Consider the following 15,544-nt stretch of genomic DNA (forward strand, 5'->3'; position numbering starts at 1 on the left):
ACGCAACTCCGCTCCGCATTACTCCGTTTCTCCGCTCCGCTGCCTCGCTCCGCTCCGGTGGACAGGCAGCCTAAAGATCATCAGTGTCACAAATATTTTACGCATCCGCCGACTGCCAACACATAGGAGTATATATTTGTATAGTAAGTATTGTCGCGAAAAATCAACTTGTACGGCGCCAACATTGTATAAGGAATAGTGAACTCACTAAAATTACTGCTAACGAGAACTAGGGAAAGAGTTCTAATGATTTTCCAAATATACAAAGTTATCTATATTTCTATATACAAAATTATCTATATTTCATTATTTCAGTGGATCTCCCACGTCCCGTCGATAGGTAGTTAGTTAAAATAAAATTACTTAATAAAAAAATACATTTATTTTTATATAACTTATATTAGGTAATATTACGGTCCACATAATTAATAAATACTCATTATTAAAAATTAGGTACATAAGAAAATAAAACACAAAATGGGACGGCACATGCGTTAAAGCTATTTGTTTTTTAAGTTTTATAACATTTACAATCACTTAATATAAAATGGTATAATGTATAAGTACCTTGAAAATATGTATCTAAAAGATATTTTCTAGAATCTTCCAAATCTTCAATTTAATTATAGATTAATTAGATTAATTAGATATAGATTAATTAGATTAATTAATAACATATTATGAAGATCGCCGTAAATTGTGATCGTCTTCATTCCTAGTGGAAACAAATAACGATCTTATATTTGTTACCACTGTACACTATTTTATTCGTTAGGGACACAGGCTTCCTTTGAAACCATTAAACTTTGTAAAAATAAAGTAGATATTACAATTATATATTTTGTTACGAAGGTTGTATAAATTTGAATAAGAATTAAAAAGTTATAAAATCTATGTATTCACCGTATAATAACGTAGACTACCTAGTTGTGACTAATTTAAATATAGATTGTGTGATTTGATGAAATCACTTCGTGTGTTGTGATCTATTCACTTCTACGATGCGAAAAAACGAAATTATAAAATAAATAAATATAGTTAGTTGTTGTTTAATCATACATACCTGAAATATATTTAATTCTATGCACTTACAAAATCTTAAGACAAAAATAAATTATGGCTTAATATAAAGGTGGTACATTAGCTTAAATATAAAGGTAAATTAAACCCTTCATACATTATGCAATATTTTATAAAATAAATGCAGCTTTTGAGTCAAAAAAATATTTTTTTATTTAATATCCCTACACTTGTGTGAACAAATTGAATGTTACAGAAAGCAGACTTTTTAAAGTGATTTTTGGAGCTTCATTGTTGTAGAATTTTTCTCTATATCTATATCGTACTTATTATCAGAAGGCATGTTCAAAACATTTTCTGTTTACAAGTTGCAGATTAAGATTTTATTAAGAAACTAACAGTCCGCTTCGGCTTCGCCCGCGGAGATTTAGCCTATAGCACTCGAGCGTCAATTACATATTATGTAATAGTGAAAGACTTTTTGAAATCAGTCCAATAGTTCCTGAGAATAGCGCGTAAAAACAAACGAATCTTTCAGCTGTATTTTATTACTATGGAAGTAAAGATAATATTTCATAATCACTTAATTTCGTTAATAAAATTATAAGAAATCCTTATCATAGTAGCTGTAGTCAAAAAACTACATTTTAGGCTGATCTTTTTAGTACTTATACAGGTAAATATTCTTGGAATTATCAAATTTTGTAAGTTAATTTATAAATCATATCATTTTTAAATCTAACAAAATATGTATAAGGTAACTTCCCGCAAAGCTTAGTTTCCACAACAAGTCAGCACGTGACGTTCCTTATGTGCTCTTATCGCGGTAAAAACTGCAATGGCTACCCACAATACAACTGCCAACCAGGAGCTTATAAGAGCTAATTGCAAGGAAAGACCAGTGTTGATGTAGTCTCCATGTCTGCTGTTTAGCCCATCTTTTTGTATGTAATCCATGAAGTCAAATATAGCTTGACAAGCTAATCTAAAGTGTATTGCAGTTGCATGGTCTCCTGTAGCATGCAATTGCTGAAAGGCAAGGATAGTTCATTAAAATTATATACATAAAATTGACTTTACATAATTAGTTGAATTGCACAGTTCAATTGAGAGGCTAAGCCTATTATTGTATGGTCGATGGAGTGACGGATAGTTGATTGAGATAGTTGGTTATATCAATATAAAATTTCTTTTAGGTAATATGTATAAAGATTACTTTTTGTTCCTGATTCCTGAATAAATGCTCTTTAATGGATAAATTTGATTCTTAATGCAAAAATGTCTACTATACAATTACTTATTCTAAAACATATCTTCTTTTAATTTAGAACAATAATAACTTAGAAAAATCTTTAAACAGGTGTAAATATTTACCCGAACAAGATATCCCCGATATTGTTGACAAGTTTTAAAGAAACCATCTGTCATTATAGACGCATGGATAATGTTGTAAATAGCAAATACAACTGCTATAACAGTGGTTGGTATCCAGCAATATATAACAGCATCATTGTGTTCAGATACTCTAGCTCTCGTGGTCACTACTATTGTTTCACCTTCTCTGTAAATAGCAAAAGCATAATTATTACTTAAGCTTTTTTGTGAATATTTGTTTGAAATTATTCATTAATTATTAGATCAGTAAACATATTTATTGTTACATAGTTTTTGAAATTGAAAACTGACCTATATTTAGTTTTCGTCTAGGAATGTATTTACGTTTTTTGTTATATTAAAAAATTCGTTAATAAATCTACCTATGAATATTTCTAATAAACATCTTAAACTAAATGAAGGTTAAAAAAAGTTACTTACATTTCTTCCATTCCTGTAGATTTTTCTCCTTCATACTGTCCAATGTTGTTAATACATACTCTATACATATGAAACAAGGCCATAACTAAAGCATACACTAAAATTGGCAGTGGAGCAAATATAGCATACAGACAGTATGAGTTATGCCCTCCTGTAAAGTATTGAAAAGTGCTAACACCATAAAATATGCACCCACAATTTGTATTTTCAAGCCAGCTTCCTGGACACACATCTAAGGTGCCCCTCCAATGATTGTATGGGATGGCAGTGCATATAACTGATATAGCAAGTAATGCGGAGAGAAGTCCATAGCACCAGCAAAGGCGTCGTTCAGTTTCATATTGATTCATGTTTGTTCTAAGAAAATAGAAACTGTTAAATCAAAATGTAATATTAAACTTAGGAACATATAGCGATAAATTATTTTAATTCGCATTTAATATAATAACACTTAAAATAAAATAAATAATATAGTTAAGGAAAACTCCCATATTTACTTAACCAGTGATAAATTTGACCTGAATTTTGATTCTTTTGAATCTTTAACCTTATTACTTGAATTGGAAGGTGAAAAATTAGCGAACAGATATTTCTATTGATACCATTATCAAACTGATAGGAAATCTAGCTGTAGATTAATATTAACAACAATTATTTTAAGAACAAAAAAATTAAAACACCTTCAATTTGTGAGAACTGAGAACTTGACTAGATTAAAATGGGACCACACAGTACGCATCAGAAAAACAAAATCTGTTCATCCAGACGAAAGTTCCGAGGTAAGAAAAACCAACAAAATAAATAACACACTCGCATTCGGCACCCCCTCCTTTTCGCCGTCGGTTGAAAGTTGATACCACAGACTATGAACTAGTTACTCTGTACAGTGTTACCAACTCTCAGAAAATATTTACCCCTAACTCTAAGCCAAAACCCCCTAAAACTGCGTCAATTATTTGAAAATCCCCCTAAAAAGTAATATTCAATCAAAATAATATAATAACTAATATTCAGTAATATTTGTTAATGCTTTTTATTTATAAATTAACGAATACATTAAAAATTATGTCAGTTTCCTCTGAAGAGTCAGAATTTTTAAAATAATACATGTTAACATTGAATAAACTTAACATTTTAGAAGATGGAGTGAGTGTTGTGCAAGATCCACCATTACGAATTAATGTGAATCGAATCTATAAATAAATAATAATTAATAAATATATATATCTATATATGTTTATGATGAATAGATAGATAGGATTTTTTAATTAGTAATGAAAAGGTGCTCATATTTTATACCATTTCATTTACCCACAGAGTAGGTAAATATTGCAGAGTAGGAAAATATAATTACACTAGATGTCACCCAGTCCTAAGTCATTCGCTAGGTGAAAAAATAAATGTAATTGATTATTGCATTGGATAGTTCTATTATATTCAGAATATTATATATTCAGAAAAACCCTAAAATTACCCCTAAAAAAATCCCATTCCACTAATATACCCCCTATATTTGGGGGGAAAACCCCTAAGTTGGGAACACTGACTCTGTATCAGTTAAAAAGGGTGTTGAAATATTTGCATATTCACTAAGGTTTATATAAGTTTCGTCTATGGCATAATAATTATTGACTATTGTACTTATTACACTGCACTGAATTTAGTCATCATAATTCAGGGAAGTGTAATCGCATTCAACAGTCAGTGAGTTAGCATCTTAAATTTTGAAGTAGAATGGTTGATGAATGATGGTTGACTACTGACTGAATCATTTGGAAGACTAATTAGAAACCCATTTAGAAAGGCATACCGCATTCAGAAACTTTAAGCATAACATATTTAAATACTCATACTTTTAGAAATATCCCATCATTTGACGGGAATAATTATTATCAGGGTTCGGATTACCCATATTATTATTTTACTTACTCTTTGGTTTGGATGATAAAGAACTGAATTTGGCTGAAGTACATGACGGATGCTAAGCGTTGCCGAGCAACCAATAACAGCCAAACAACAACAGCAACAACGTGAATTACTTTATTCTACATTTTATTTTGAAATGCACTATACTTAGGCAATTTTATTAAATAAAATAAAGCAATAGAATAACGCTAATATTGAATGTATGAAAATTTAAAATTAAAAAATTTTTCATTTTCGTATTAGTCATAATAAATATCACAGTTTGTAGCGAATAATAGTTGAAAGACGTCTACTTTAAGATTTCAAAAGTATATTGTATTGTACAATACGAATGAATGCGATCAACTGAAGTCTGTGGTGAAAAAAAAAATTATGAATTGAGTTGTGATCAAAGAGTAGTATAATAATGCGGTTGTTATCATATTGTGATGACCACAGTTCTTAAAGGTTAATGTACTTTTTGTCTGTGGTGATTACCCTATTTGATATTTCATATTTGGTTTGTTTACATTAATATGTAATCGAATTTGGCTGAATTTAAGGTACAGTTACACATGCTCTAGAATAGCATGCTAAAAAACGTGCTATAAGTATGCTTAATATGAGTATGCTTATGAACTGTTTACATTTGCTAGCAATAAGCATGCTAGTTTTTAGTTTTTTCAATAAGCAAACCTGTTATCACGCGCTAAAAGCACGCCCCCTTCCACCCGCGCCGCAGGTAGCATGCCCAAAAATCGCACGGTCGTCGATTTTTGAGCATACTCGTAATTAGCATGCTAATTATTAGCAATGTTTCGACACACATACCACTAAGTAGCAATTGCTCAATAGTGGCATGCTTTCGTGCTAGTAATGAGCATGTGTAACTGTACCTTTAGTCGAGGTCGCCGAGGTCCAACCCATGAATTTTTACAGAAAGATTTAACATACAGAAAATATGAAAATAAATAGCAATATAAAGATAGCAGGTGAAAAAGTTATTTTGGTACCATACACAGAGTTACATGTCCCCAGGTTGGAATTTTTTTATAGAAAAATGTGCCTATTATAAGTAATACAAAGTTTCAAACATGATACAATATGAATTGATTGATGATACTTGTAAGATTGAAATTGAAAATTTGCAATATAAACCATTGTTTAAAATTTTAAAATGTTTGCAGATATCATGAATGGATGAAATCTGAAGAATTACAGCAATTGACAGCATCAGAACCTTTAAGCTTAGCAGAAGAATATGAAATGCAAAAATCATGGAGAGAGGATGATGATAGTAAAAAAAATGTATTATTTTAATTATGTATATACTATTTATAACAGTTTAACTTATAAATGTTATTATTTCATTTCAGAATGTACTTTTATAATACTGGACAAAGAAGTCTTTGAAAACACGCACAATGAAATAGGTACATATAATAATAAATTACAATACTATAAAATGTATATTTACTATACTATGTAAAATTATTGAGTATGCTTTTCACATCAGCACTCAGGAGCCAGTCGTAACTTGGGTTTATTTATTGTTTTTTTTTAGGATCAATGATTGGAGATACAAATATATTTGTAACAGATAAAACTCAAGCCCAAGGAGAAATTGAAATTATGATTGCAGAGAAATCGGACAGAGGCAAAAAAATGGGCTGGGAAGCTGTTATATTAATGTTATTGTATGGAATAGAGTATGTTAATTTAAAAAAATATGAAGCGAAAATCTCTCTCTCCAATGAGAAAAGTTTAAAAATGTTTAATAAACTTGGCTTTGAAGAAGTGTCCAGAAGTAATGTGTTTCAAGAAATTACTTTACATAAAGTGATCTCAACAGAATGGACTACATGGCTTAAAGAGCTATGTAAATATAATATAGCAAAATATTGTTAAAACATATTCCCCGTTGTTTGATGTGACAAAATATAAATACAATTTTTATCGTGTTTTTGTGACTGATAAATTTCTAACATTATTTACCTGCATGGTGCAGATGCATTTACAGACTCTTCTCAATAGGTACAAGGCACTAGTAGGCTGGTGGCCCTACCGTGGGAACATAATAACATATCATCATCAGCCCATATATGTTCCCAGTGCTGGGACACAGGCCTCCTGATGAGGGTTCAGGTCATAATCCACCATGCTGGCCAAGTGCAGGTTGGCAGATGTCGCATGTCGTCGAACTTTTGATTCTTGGACATGCCGGTTTCCTCACGATGTTTTCCTTCACCGTTTTTAAGCAGCGGTGATGGTATCCACATGTGCAAATAAATTGAAAAATCAATTTATTTGAACATGTGGATACCATCCATAAACCCCGACTTATCGATTTTGAAGTGCGAGGTTCTCTGAGCAACCACTGCTTTTTCGTATACATATAGGATTTGATGAATGAAAATTCAAAAGGAACATTTGATGTTAACGTCTTTTTTATGGATAGGTACAAATGCCAAATGCTAACAAACCTATTTACATAATGCATTTACATGTTTATACTGAATAAGGAAAATAATGTCATTTATTGATTGTACTGTTATGCATAAATTTTCATTGGATACAGTATTTCAGTTTGGCCTTTTGTTCAATGTTTCTATGTTATTTTATTCTTTCTCTGTTATTTTATTTTGATGTACAATAAATAATAATAATTATTATTATTTCCTGTGATTATTTTTACTTACAACATAAAAATATTTTCAAAGAAATCAAAAGACCAAAAGGTGGCAATATTGACAGCCACTGTCAATAACCAATGGCAATGTACACAAAGTACACGTAAGTCATTGTCAATGGTTGACATTTGAATTTCCGAAACGCTTATTTATGAACTGTTTTACGAACTACGGTCAGATTAAAAGGAACTTTTTCCATAAAATTTATCATTACTGAGCTGAGAAGTAAACATAATGATTTTAAGAGTTATTTTGGGACTAATATTTATTGTTACTGTATTGTGTACCCATGATGTAGACGTGAAAACTGAAGAAGATTTAGGCGTAAAGTATGCCAATAGATGCGAAGTGTGCAAAATATTAGCTACAGAGCTACAAAGCCGGCTTGAAGAAACCGGCAAAGTGCATGATGTGATAGAAATTGGATATTCATTGGACGACGTTCAACCAAAGAAAAGGACTAAATACCAGAAATCAGAACTAAGATTAATAGAGTCGTTGGATGGTGTATGTGAAAAGATTCTAGAATACAACATTCATAAAGAACGTGATGATAGTACTAGATTTGCAAAAGGTATGAGCCAAACATTTAAAACTTTACATGGCCTTGTTGATAAAGGTGTAAAAGTTGACTTAGGGATCCCGTTGGAACTATGGGATAAGCCATCAGCAGAAATTACTCACATGAAAACACAATGCGAAAGTCTGTTGGAAGAGAATGAGGAAGTTATAGAAGATTGGTACTGGAAACATCAAGGTGAGATTGACCTGAAAATCCACTTGTGCACAAAACATGCCTTGAAAAATACAGATGATTCTTGTTTATTTGAAGAGCTTAAAGAAAAAGGAGATAAAGGAAAGGCAAAGACTGAATTGTGATTTAACTGAGTCACATTATATTCTGTGATTTAATTTCATAAGACTTATTATGAGGCAGTGCATTCACGCATTTAGCTATTATATAATGTCTGTTGTATGGAGTTTGTTTATTGTAAAATGAGAAGAATCAGGATTTATACATGATTTCTGCCATTATAGTATACTTTGTTAGAAATATATAGAATATTACAAATTGATTATTATACAAATACCAACTAATAAATTACATTTAAATATTGATATGCTATGTGAAATTTCGTAAAAACATTACCATTCGAAATAAAAAGGAATTTTTAGTATTAATTTGATGAAATAAATTGTGTAATTTAATATTTTAGTACAGTGTTAGTATTAAGTAACTAAAATAAAGAGTTTGTAGTAATATTTGTCTTTTTAATAAGTAAGGGCAATCATATTATAATCATAAGAACCATTAAACATTATATAGAATTATTGACCAGTAAATAAATAAATAATTATATTATTTTCGTTAAAAAATGTTAAATGCAAAAGTTTTCCTGAGGAACAGGTATACAGGTAACATAATATTATATTGCAGGCTTCATCATTCATGTATAATGCATTAACAATTAATAATGAGCACAAACATATTTACATTTCTATAAAATTATGATCTCATAAAATGAAATTATTAGCTCTTGTTTGATTAAAGAGATAAATAATTGATATAATATCATCTTAACTTCCGATACATTTTGTCTAATGTCTATTATATATTTCTATTTAAACGAAATATAAGTACCAAAAAAATGGCCTAAAATTATTATGGCGGAAAATAGAAATGAGAACACATGAGTACAAAACGAAAAATTTCGATGTTTTATTTTTTGCATTTTGCAGTTCAAGTCAACAATAGGAAAGGTATATAAAGAATTTTGAATCATTATGATTCTTTTTAACAATTCTTAAATTGTATTCAAATTAATTATTTGTGGATGAATTTGTGGAGTCTACAAATATCATTTTTTGAACATGTTGGGAATAAATTTCATATAAGACAATATGTCTTTAACTAACAATAAACTTACCTACACAGTACACATATCTTATAGAAATATTGTAAAAACATAAAAGAAAACAAACTTTTAATAATAAGCACCTCTTTATTCAACTGTCATAAGAGTATTTTACAATAATAATCTATACTCTTTGCACCTAGAAATTGTTGGTGGTGCTACATAAGGCTCCAAATGTTCTAATGAGAAAATTTATATTAACATAAATAATAATAAAACTAATAGGATTAAATACATTCACTCATCTGTTCCAACAGCAGACATACATAAGCCATGACATAAATAACTTAACATTAGCTCCAGAGAAATGCTCGCGACTATCCATCGCTTTAATCTTTTCGATGTCTATGGACGTACACTGTATAAAAATACTTTGATACAATCCCACTATTGAGTATCGACATTAAGTTCATGTAGCATTGACCATGATTTCACCCCATTAACGTCTATCAATTTACAAATGTAAAGTATTTTCAAATTACGCTATCACCACGCTTGATACAAACTAAGAAACATTTAATTCTTGTAACATTGTATCTTGTAGAAGATTAAGAACTATGTATATTAATATAGGTTGTAAAATAAATTTACATAATTTGTTATGATTTATAACGAACGAATTTTTTTAAATTCTTTCGGGTAGATCAAGGCCAGTCTTGCTCACTGATGGACAGAGGGGCGAACTCCTAGGTGAGATATGGGCTCGGATCTTGGAAATCATCGTCGCTGTCGTCGGAGCCGTCGTCTGTCAGCTGGCGCTGTGTTGTCTCTTCCGAGTCGCCAATGCGCTCAGAGCTCGATGCATCTATAAATAAATATAATAAATATTTACGATAGTTTTTCTTCCAATTTTGACAGTAGAAAGTGCTGATGATAAGTATTTTTTCAATGGTTAGGGTCAAGATATGTATCAGTTCATATAAGATAGTAAATAGTTAAGAAAATAAAAGGCATGAGCGATAAGACACAAAAGAATAGAAAGCCGTTAAGAAGAAATAATTATTTCAATGTAGCATATAATAAAATATTCTATATCCGTGTAAAGTGAATGAATCAAAATTAATCTACTGCATGTGCAAAATAAAAGCTATAGAGAATTTAAACCAACAACAAGCTAAAAGAATACAAAACAACACACTATTAATTAGTGTGCTTCTATAAATTAATTATATATCTATATATATATATTATTATATATGTATTTGGCATTCTAGATTCTAGTTAAATTATAGAGTGCAACAATTTGCTACTGCAGTGTGCAATTTGCTATATATTAAAGAAATAACGATTCACAATATTGTCAATTTTTGATTTGTAATAGGAAGCTTGATTACATCTATATTTTTTTAAACTTCGTATTTCGAACACCTGGTCCTTAATTTAAAATCATGAATCATTATTTTAATAAAAGAGACGTAACTACATAACGTAAATCCAATAAACATGGTAAAAGCAAATTCGTAAAATATATTTAATTTACACATACGTAAAAAAGTGTCATCTTTTTTTTATTTCATATAATATATGTAGTTACGTCTATGCGTATGCGTGTGTGAGGCAAACAAGCAGCAAATAGTTACCCAGTTACCTGCGTGCGGTTCCCACGGCTCGCAGCGGCGCGACTTCGGCGGCGGGGGCGATACTGAACGTCTGTCGACATATTTCTTTGTTAATTTATTAGCTTCAAAATTATAGGCTGTTGCATACTTTATGTGCATGACTCACCGATAGAAACAATCAGAATTAGTCAAGTACATACTATACTATACATATGACGTCGATAAAATATTGAAATATTTATCTTGTTTTCAGTCAGATTCTTTAACGGATTTCAGATTAATGGTATAATAAAGGTTGGTCTTGGAAATCAAGCTTTTGGAAGGCATAACGATATTTTATCATTGCGGTTGAACGGAATGTTTTGCCCTGACAGAGGTTCTTCAATAATTCTGCAAAATTTTCTTAATTTTTTAGTCTGTCAATCTGTATGTGTCAGGGCAGTTGTGTTGGAGTAGCGGGGCGGTTGCAGTCGGGGTGGGGCGGTGGTGCGACGGGAGGGGCTCACCGGTGGTCAGGTTCGTCGTCGCCGTTCTCGCTGGGCGGCGGCGAGGAGCCGGGCGAGGGCGGCTGGCTGAGCGCCTGCATGAGCCGCCCCTTGGACTCGTTCCAGATGCTCGACAGCCGCCCGTCCGGCCCGAACAGCAGCAGGAACGCGTCGATCAGCTCGCGAGACTTCTCCTCCCACTTCGTCAGTATGTCCACGCGCTTCTCGCCGATGTTCGTCATCACCTGCAACATTCGATACCGCTGTGAATAGCCCGCTAAGTCGTTTAACGGTTTTTTTTTGTTGACAAATAAATGAATACAACTGATAGATAGGCTACTTTTCTGCAGGCAACACATATAGTGGAGTTATTTAAATGGCCCTTGACGATTTTTTTGTATCGGCACACTTGGTTACTGGTTTGTTGATCGTAATATGGTAATTTAAAGCCAATCAATGATCAAAAAAAAGTTTATAAGACATTCACAATTATACTCTATCGACTGTATATTACCGATAGGCCCACCTTCTTCCCCTTATCCTTCAATTCGTCCATCTTGTTTTGCAAGCGGAACTTTTTCTCGTTAAGGAAGGACACATTGAGCTCTTTGGCCGAGTAGCCGCGCGCGAGATTCCGCCGTACGTAGATATCGTAGTCGCGCACTATTCGCGCCACGATATCTGACGTTGATACACCTGGAACAAACAATACAAATTTAATAAATACATGAAGATCCTACTAATATCATAAATGCGAAAGTTTGTAAGGTTGTGTGCGTGTTTGTTGCTTTTTCACGCAATAACTGTTTAACCGATTGCGATGAAATTTGGCACGTAGGCAGCTGGACAACTGGAATAACATATAGGCAACTTTTTATCCCGATATTCCTACGGGATACGGACTTACGCGAGTGAAACCGCGGGGCGCAGCTAGTAAGTTTATAATTACACAATAATTTTTATAGTTGAGATAACACCCAAAATTTCAAAGACGAGTTAGAGAACCATCCAGTCCAGTCCAACCATCAAGTACCATCCTTTATTCCCTTCATCAATCCATTCCATATCCCATCTATGTTTAAAAGTCGGCAATCCATTTGCGTAAGTACTATATGCCTTATACAAATGCCTTACTCCTCTGAAATCGTTCATGGGCGGTGGGAGCGCTTACCATCAGACGATCCACCAGTTCCTTTGCCGACTATCACAAAAAAAATTGTATTTGTTTTCAGAATTGGTTCATCTCATTGAAGTCATCTATGATAAACTCCAACAATAAACCAGTTTCTTTAACAAAAGAAAATTGGAATAATTGGAAAAATTAATGATTTAAAATGTGACAAATTTTTAAGTATGTCCACATTTCTTGCGCGTTGATAAAAGCGGTACAAAATAATCGCGACAGACACTCGATATGGGTCTAGGTTAAATACTTCCACACTTGATATGATTACCGATAAACTGTTCGCCCTTGCTCGATGTGAATAGACATAATATTGTGAGCTTAAATTACATTTATTGTCATTCACGTTTTATTGTACAATCTTGTTTAAGATTGCAATTGAGACTTCCTTTTTACACGCTTTTTATTAGCTTCACCTGTATGTTTGTATGTTTGTTTGTATGTTTGTTTGTATGTTTGTTTGTTTGTAACCGACTTCTTTGGGCGCGATTTTGACCCACTTTAAACGGCCAGATTTCGTTCAAACTTTGTAGATTTATTAAGGACCGATGACAATACACTAATTTGATAAAATTATTCCATTTTTCAATTTGCAAAATATGATTTTTGTTAAAGCGTGTTTTTTAGTTTTTTTTAAACTATTATATATTATTTGATAATTATTCGAAACTCATTTAAATATTTGAATATGTAATAACCTATATAAATATTTAATCTAATAATATTTTAATATATAACCACTACCGGCTAGTAACAAAATATAATGTCATTTTTATCGCAAAATTTTGCAGTTGGATGAATACCAAAAAATTCGAATTTACTGGTAATTTCTAGTGATTACGATAATTTTTTCAAAACTAAAGTAAATGATATAGCTTAAAATTTTTAACTACAGAATTGGTACATTCGTAATAGTGATTTTGTCGGCAAAAAATCATGTAAGTCTGCATTTTGTTTTAAAATCAAATTTAATACGATTTTTAAGCGACAAACGACGAAACACTGCGACATAATATCTCGACCATTATAAGCAAAATTCACCTTCTGTCCGTTCAGTGGCCACAAACATGTCCTTCGCCTTGATCATGGCGTACGTGTCCTCGCAGTCCTCCGTCGTGTAGGGGATGTCGTCGTGCGCCAGGAAGTCTATCTTGTGCTTCTCTAGAAACTCCTCGTCGTACTCCCACGGTGCGTCACGGACCACCTGAAAAAATTTATAATCACATTATTTATAACAGTAACTTTTAAATACTTCACAAAATTTTGAAGTACAACTTCCTATATTTCTTTTCTAAATTCTAAATTCTCCATAGAAATATTAAACACGACATATTTTATTGCTTGAAATCATGCAAACAGCCAACAATAAAATTATTGAGCCTCACAATTAGTTCTTAGAGATAAGGTCAAATTGTTTCGTCACATGTTTTTTATTACTGCCACACAATTTTTCTTCTCATTTAGCGTATCGCTAATTAGCTGAGACGACGGTAGCGGTTTATAACCGTGTCAAATGCACACTTGAACACATGTCTATTGGTGCTCGAGCCTGTTCGTGATCGATGCATTGAATTTACGAGCAAGGTCAAATAGAAATAGCCTACGTTTACAAATATGCACAATAAAAATTGGAGCTATTGCGATGTTATATAAAGTTTTTATAATTCGTCGACAATTGCGTGATTCGGAGCGCACGCATTATACGTTTTTGTTCTATAAGTACGTTGTTCTATATTATGATTGATGAAATATATCCTACTAGTCCTACTTAATATTATAAGAGCGAAAGTTTGTAAGGATGTGTGTGTGTTTGTTACTGTTTCACGAAAAAACTACTGAACCGATTGCAATGACATTTGGTACGTGGACAGCTGGACAACTGGAATATCGTATAGGCAACTTCTTATCCCGATATTCCTACGGGATACGGACTTACGCGGGTGAAACTGCCGGGGCGCAGCTAGTACGTCATAATTATAGGTTGATAGTTATAAAAGAGAGACTAAAGACTGATTTCTGGATTTTATAGGCGCCGCAAATCTATATTCATAAATAGAATCTCGTTACACAATTAACCACGATAAATAAATCACAACATGTTATACCGTTTAAGAAATATTTATGTTTTATGGTTTCAGAGGAAGAAACTTTAATACAATTACAAGGCCTTTACGAGTAAGTACATATGCAATCATGACCCACTGACATAGAAATCTTCTTTACTATAATACGATTTATGTATGTGTATTATTTTATGAAGTTTTTAATGAAAAATCATTGTTATCTAAGATAGGGATTTAAATCGTTCACCTAAAACTTGGTCAACAAAACAAAAATTCCGTCAGTGAATTCCATACTCCAATTTCAATCGATTGTAAACATTGAATGTTTAAAAATAGAAAGGTAAAGTGAAGGGGATGCCATTAAGTTAATGTTAATCACACCTTCACACAAACATTAAGTGTTACACCCGCCAACATAATTTATTCTAGCGCACATAGCACGAGTACGTCATCAGCATTCCGATTACTGCATCACCTTAAAGCGCATATGATTAATTATTTTTATGTGCCTCACGTTTTGCACAACAAAACAATTATAATTCAAATCTATACTAATCTTATAAAGCTGAAGAGTGTGTGTTTGTTTGTTTAATTGAACGCGGTAATCTCAGGTAGGTACTACTGGTCCGATTTGAAAAATTATTTCGTTAGTTAGATAGCCCATTTATTCAGGAAGGCTTAAGGCTATATAACATAAGGTACTACGCGGGTAAAACAGCGGGGCACAGCTAGTAAAATATAGAATTTATGCGAAATACTAATAAGCTTATCGATTTCTAGAGTCTCATTTGTGTACGGATCATAGCGAAAAGGATACGATTGATAAAGACACACACACACACACACATTACATGTTTATTGATAATCCTGATACTGATAGAAAATAAAAAGATAATTATCTTATTTGT

At 32.2% G+C, this 15,544-nt stretch overlaps 4 protein-coding genes across 14 annotated transcripts in view; 2 read left to right on the forward strand and 2 right to left on the reverse strand.

Moving 5' to 3' along the window:
• LOC119829973 (choline-phosphate cytidylyltransferase B-like) overlaps positions 1-15,544 on the reverse strand; it is a 48,557-nt gene that overhangs the window by 16,413 nt on the left and 16,600 nt on the right. For 2 of the 8 annotated variants that reach the window (XM_038352746.1, XM_038352750.1), the window contains exons 4-8: positions 13,615-13,777; positions 11,905-12,086; positions 11,412-11,635; positions 10,935-10,996; positions 9,414-10,151 (exon numbers count right to left, since the gene is read on the reverse strand). The exons of 4 other annotated variants lie outside the window; for them this stretch is intronic. In XM_038352746.1, the coding sequence (XP_038208674.1) occupies positions 10,033-10,151; positions 10,935-10,996; positions 11,412-11,635; positions 11,905-12,086; positions 13,615-13,777 (750 nt within the window). In that variant the 3' untranslated portion in view covers positions 9,414-10,032. Of the gene's footprint in view, positions 1-9,413; positions 10,152-10,926; positions 10,997-11,411; positions 11,636-11,904; positions 12,087-13,614; positions 13,778-15,544 lie in introns of those variants that run through there. 2 more of the 8 variants (XM_038352753.1, XM_038352748.1) reach the window with 2 other exon arrangements.
• Positions 395-3,705, reverse strand: LOC119829975. Of its 3 annotated transcripts, none has more exons than XM_038352756.1 (4): positions 3,561-3,686; positions 2,836-3,192; positions 2,395-2,581; positions 395-2,049 (listed from the first exon to the last, which is right to left on the reverse strand). In XM_038352756.1, exons 2-4 carry the CDS (start codon positions 3,183-3,185, stop codon positions 1,795-1,797), a joined length of 792 nt encoding a protein of 263 aa, XP_038208684.1. In that variant the 5' UTR covers positions 3,186-3,192; positions 3,561-3,686; the 3' UTR covers positions 395-1,794. The 3 variants fall into 3 exon arrangements, with proteins under 3 accessions (XP_038208684.1, XP_038208683.1, XP_038208682.1); XM_038352755.1 differs by having other exon boundaries at positions 396-2,049; positions 3,646-3,705; XM_038352754.1 differs by having other exon boundaries at positions 399-2,049; positions 3,516-3,689.
• On the forward strand, positions 5,225-6,719 carry LOC119829977 (N-acetyltransferase 9). 2 transcript variants are annotated; one of them, XM_038352759.1, is made up of 5 exons: positions 5,225-5,301; positions 5,648-5,778; positions 5,928-6,037; positions 6,117-6,173; positions 6,305-6,719. In XM_038352759.1, the coding sequence occupies exons 2-5, from the start codon at positions 5,702-5,704 to the stop codon at positions 6,646-6,648; spliced, it is 588 nt and encodes a 195-aa protein (XP_038208687.1). In that variant the 5' UTR covers positions 5,225-5,301; positions 5,648-5,701; the 3' UTR covers positions 6,649-6,719. The 2 variants fall into 2 exon arrangements, with proteins under 2 accessions (XP_038208687.1, XP_038208688.1); XM_038352760.1 differs by having other exon boundaries at positions 5,225-5,297; positions 5,638-5,778.
• LOC119829976 (protein canopy homolog 4-like) lies at positions 7,536-8,691 on the forward strand. Its single transcript, XM_038352758.1, has one exon. It carries the CDS (start codon positions 7,665-7,667, stop codon positions 8,307-8,309), a length of 645 nt encoding a protein of 214 aa, XP_038208686.1. The 5' UTR covers positions 7,536-7,664; the 3' UTR covers positions 8,310-8,691.

Source organism: Zerene cesonia, chromosome 11 (assembly GCF_012273895.1).
Source record: "Zerene cesonia ecotype Mississippi chromosome 11, Zerene_cesonia_1.1, whole genome shotgun sequence".
In the NCBI taxonomy this organism is placed as follows: Eukaryota; Metazoa; Arthropoda; class Insecta; order Lepidoptera; family Pieridae; genus Zerene; species Zerene cesonia.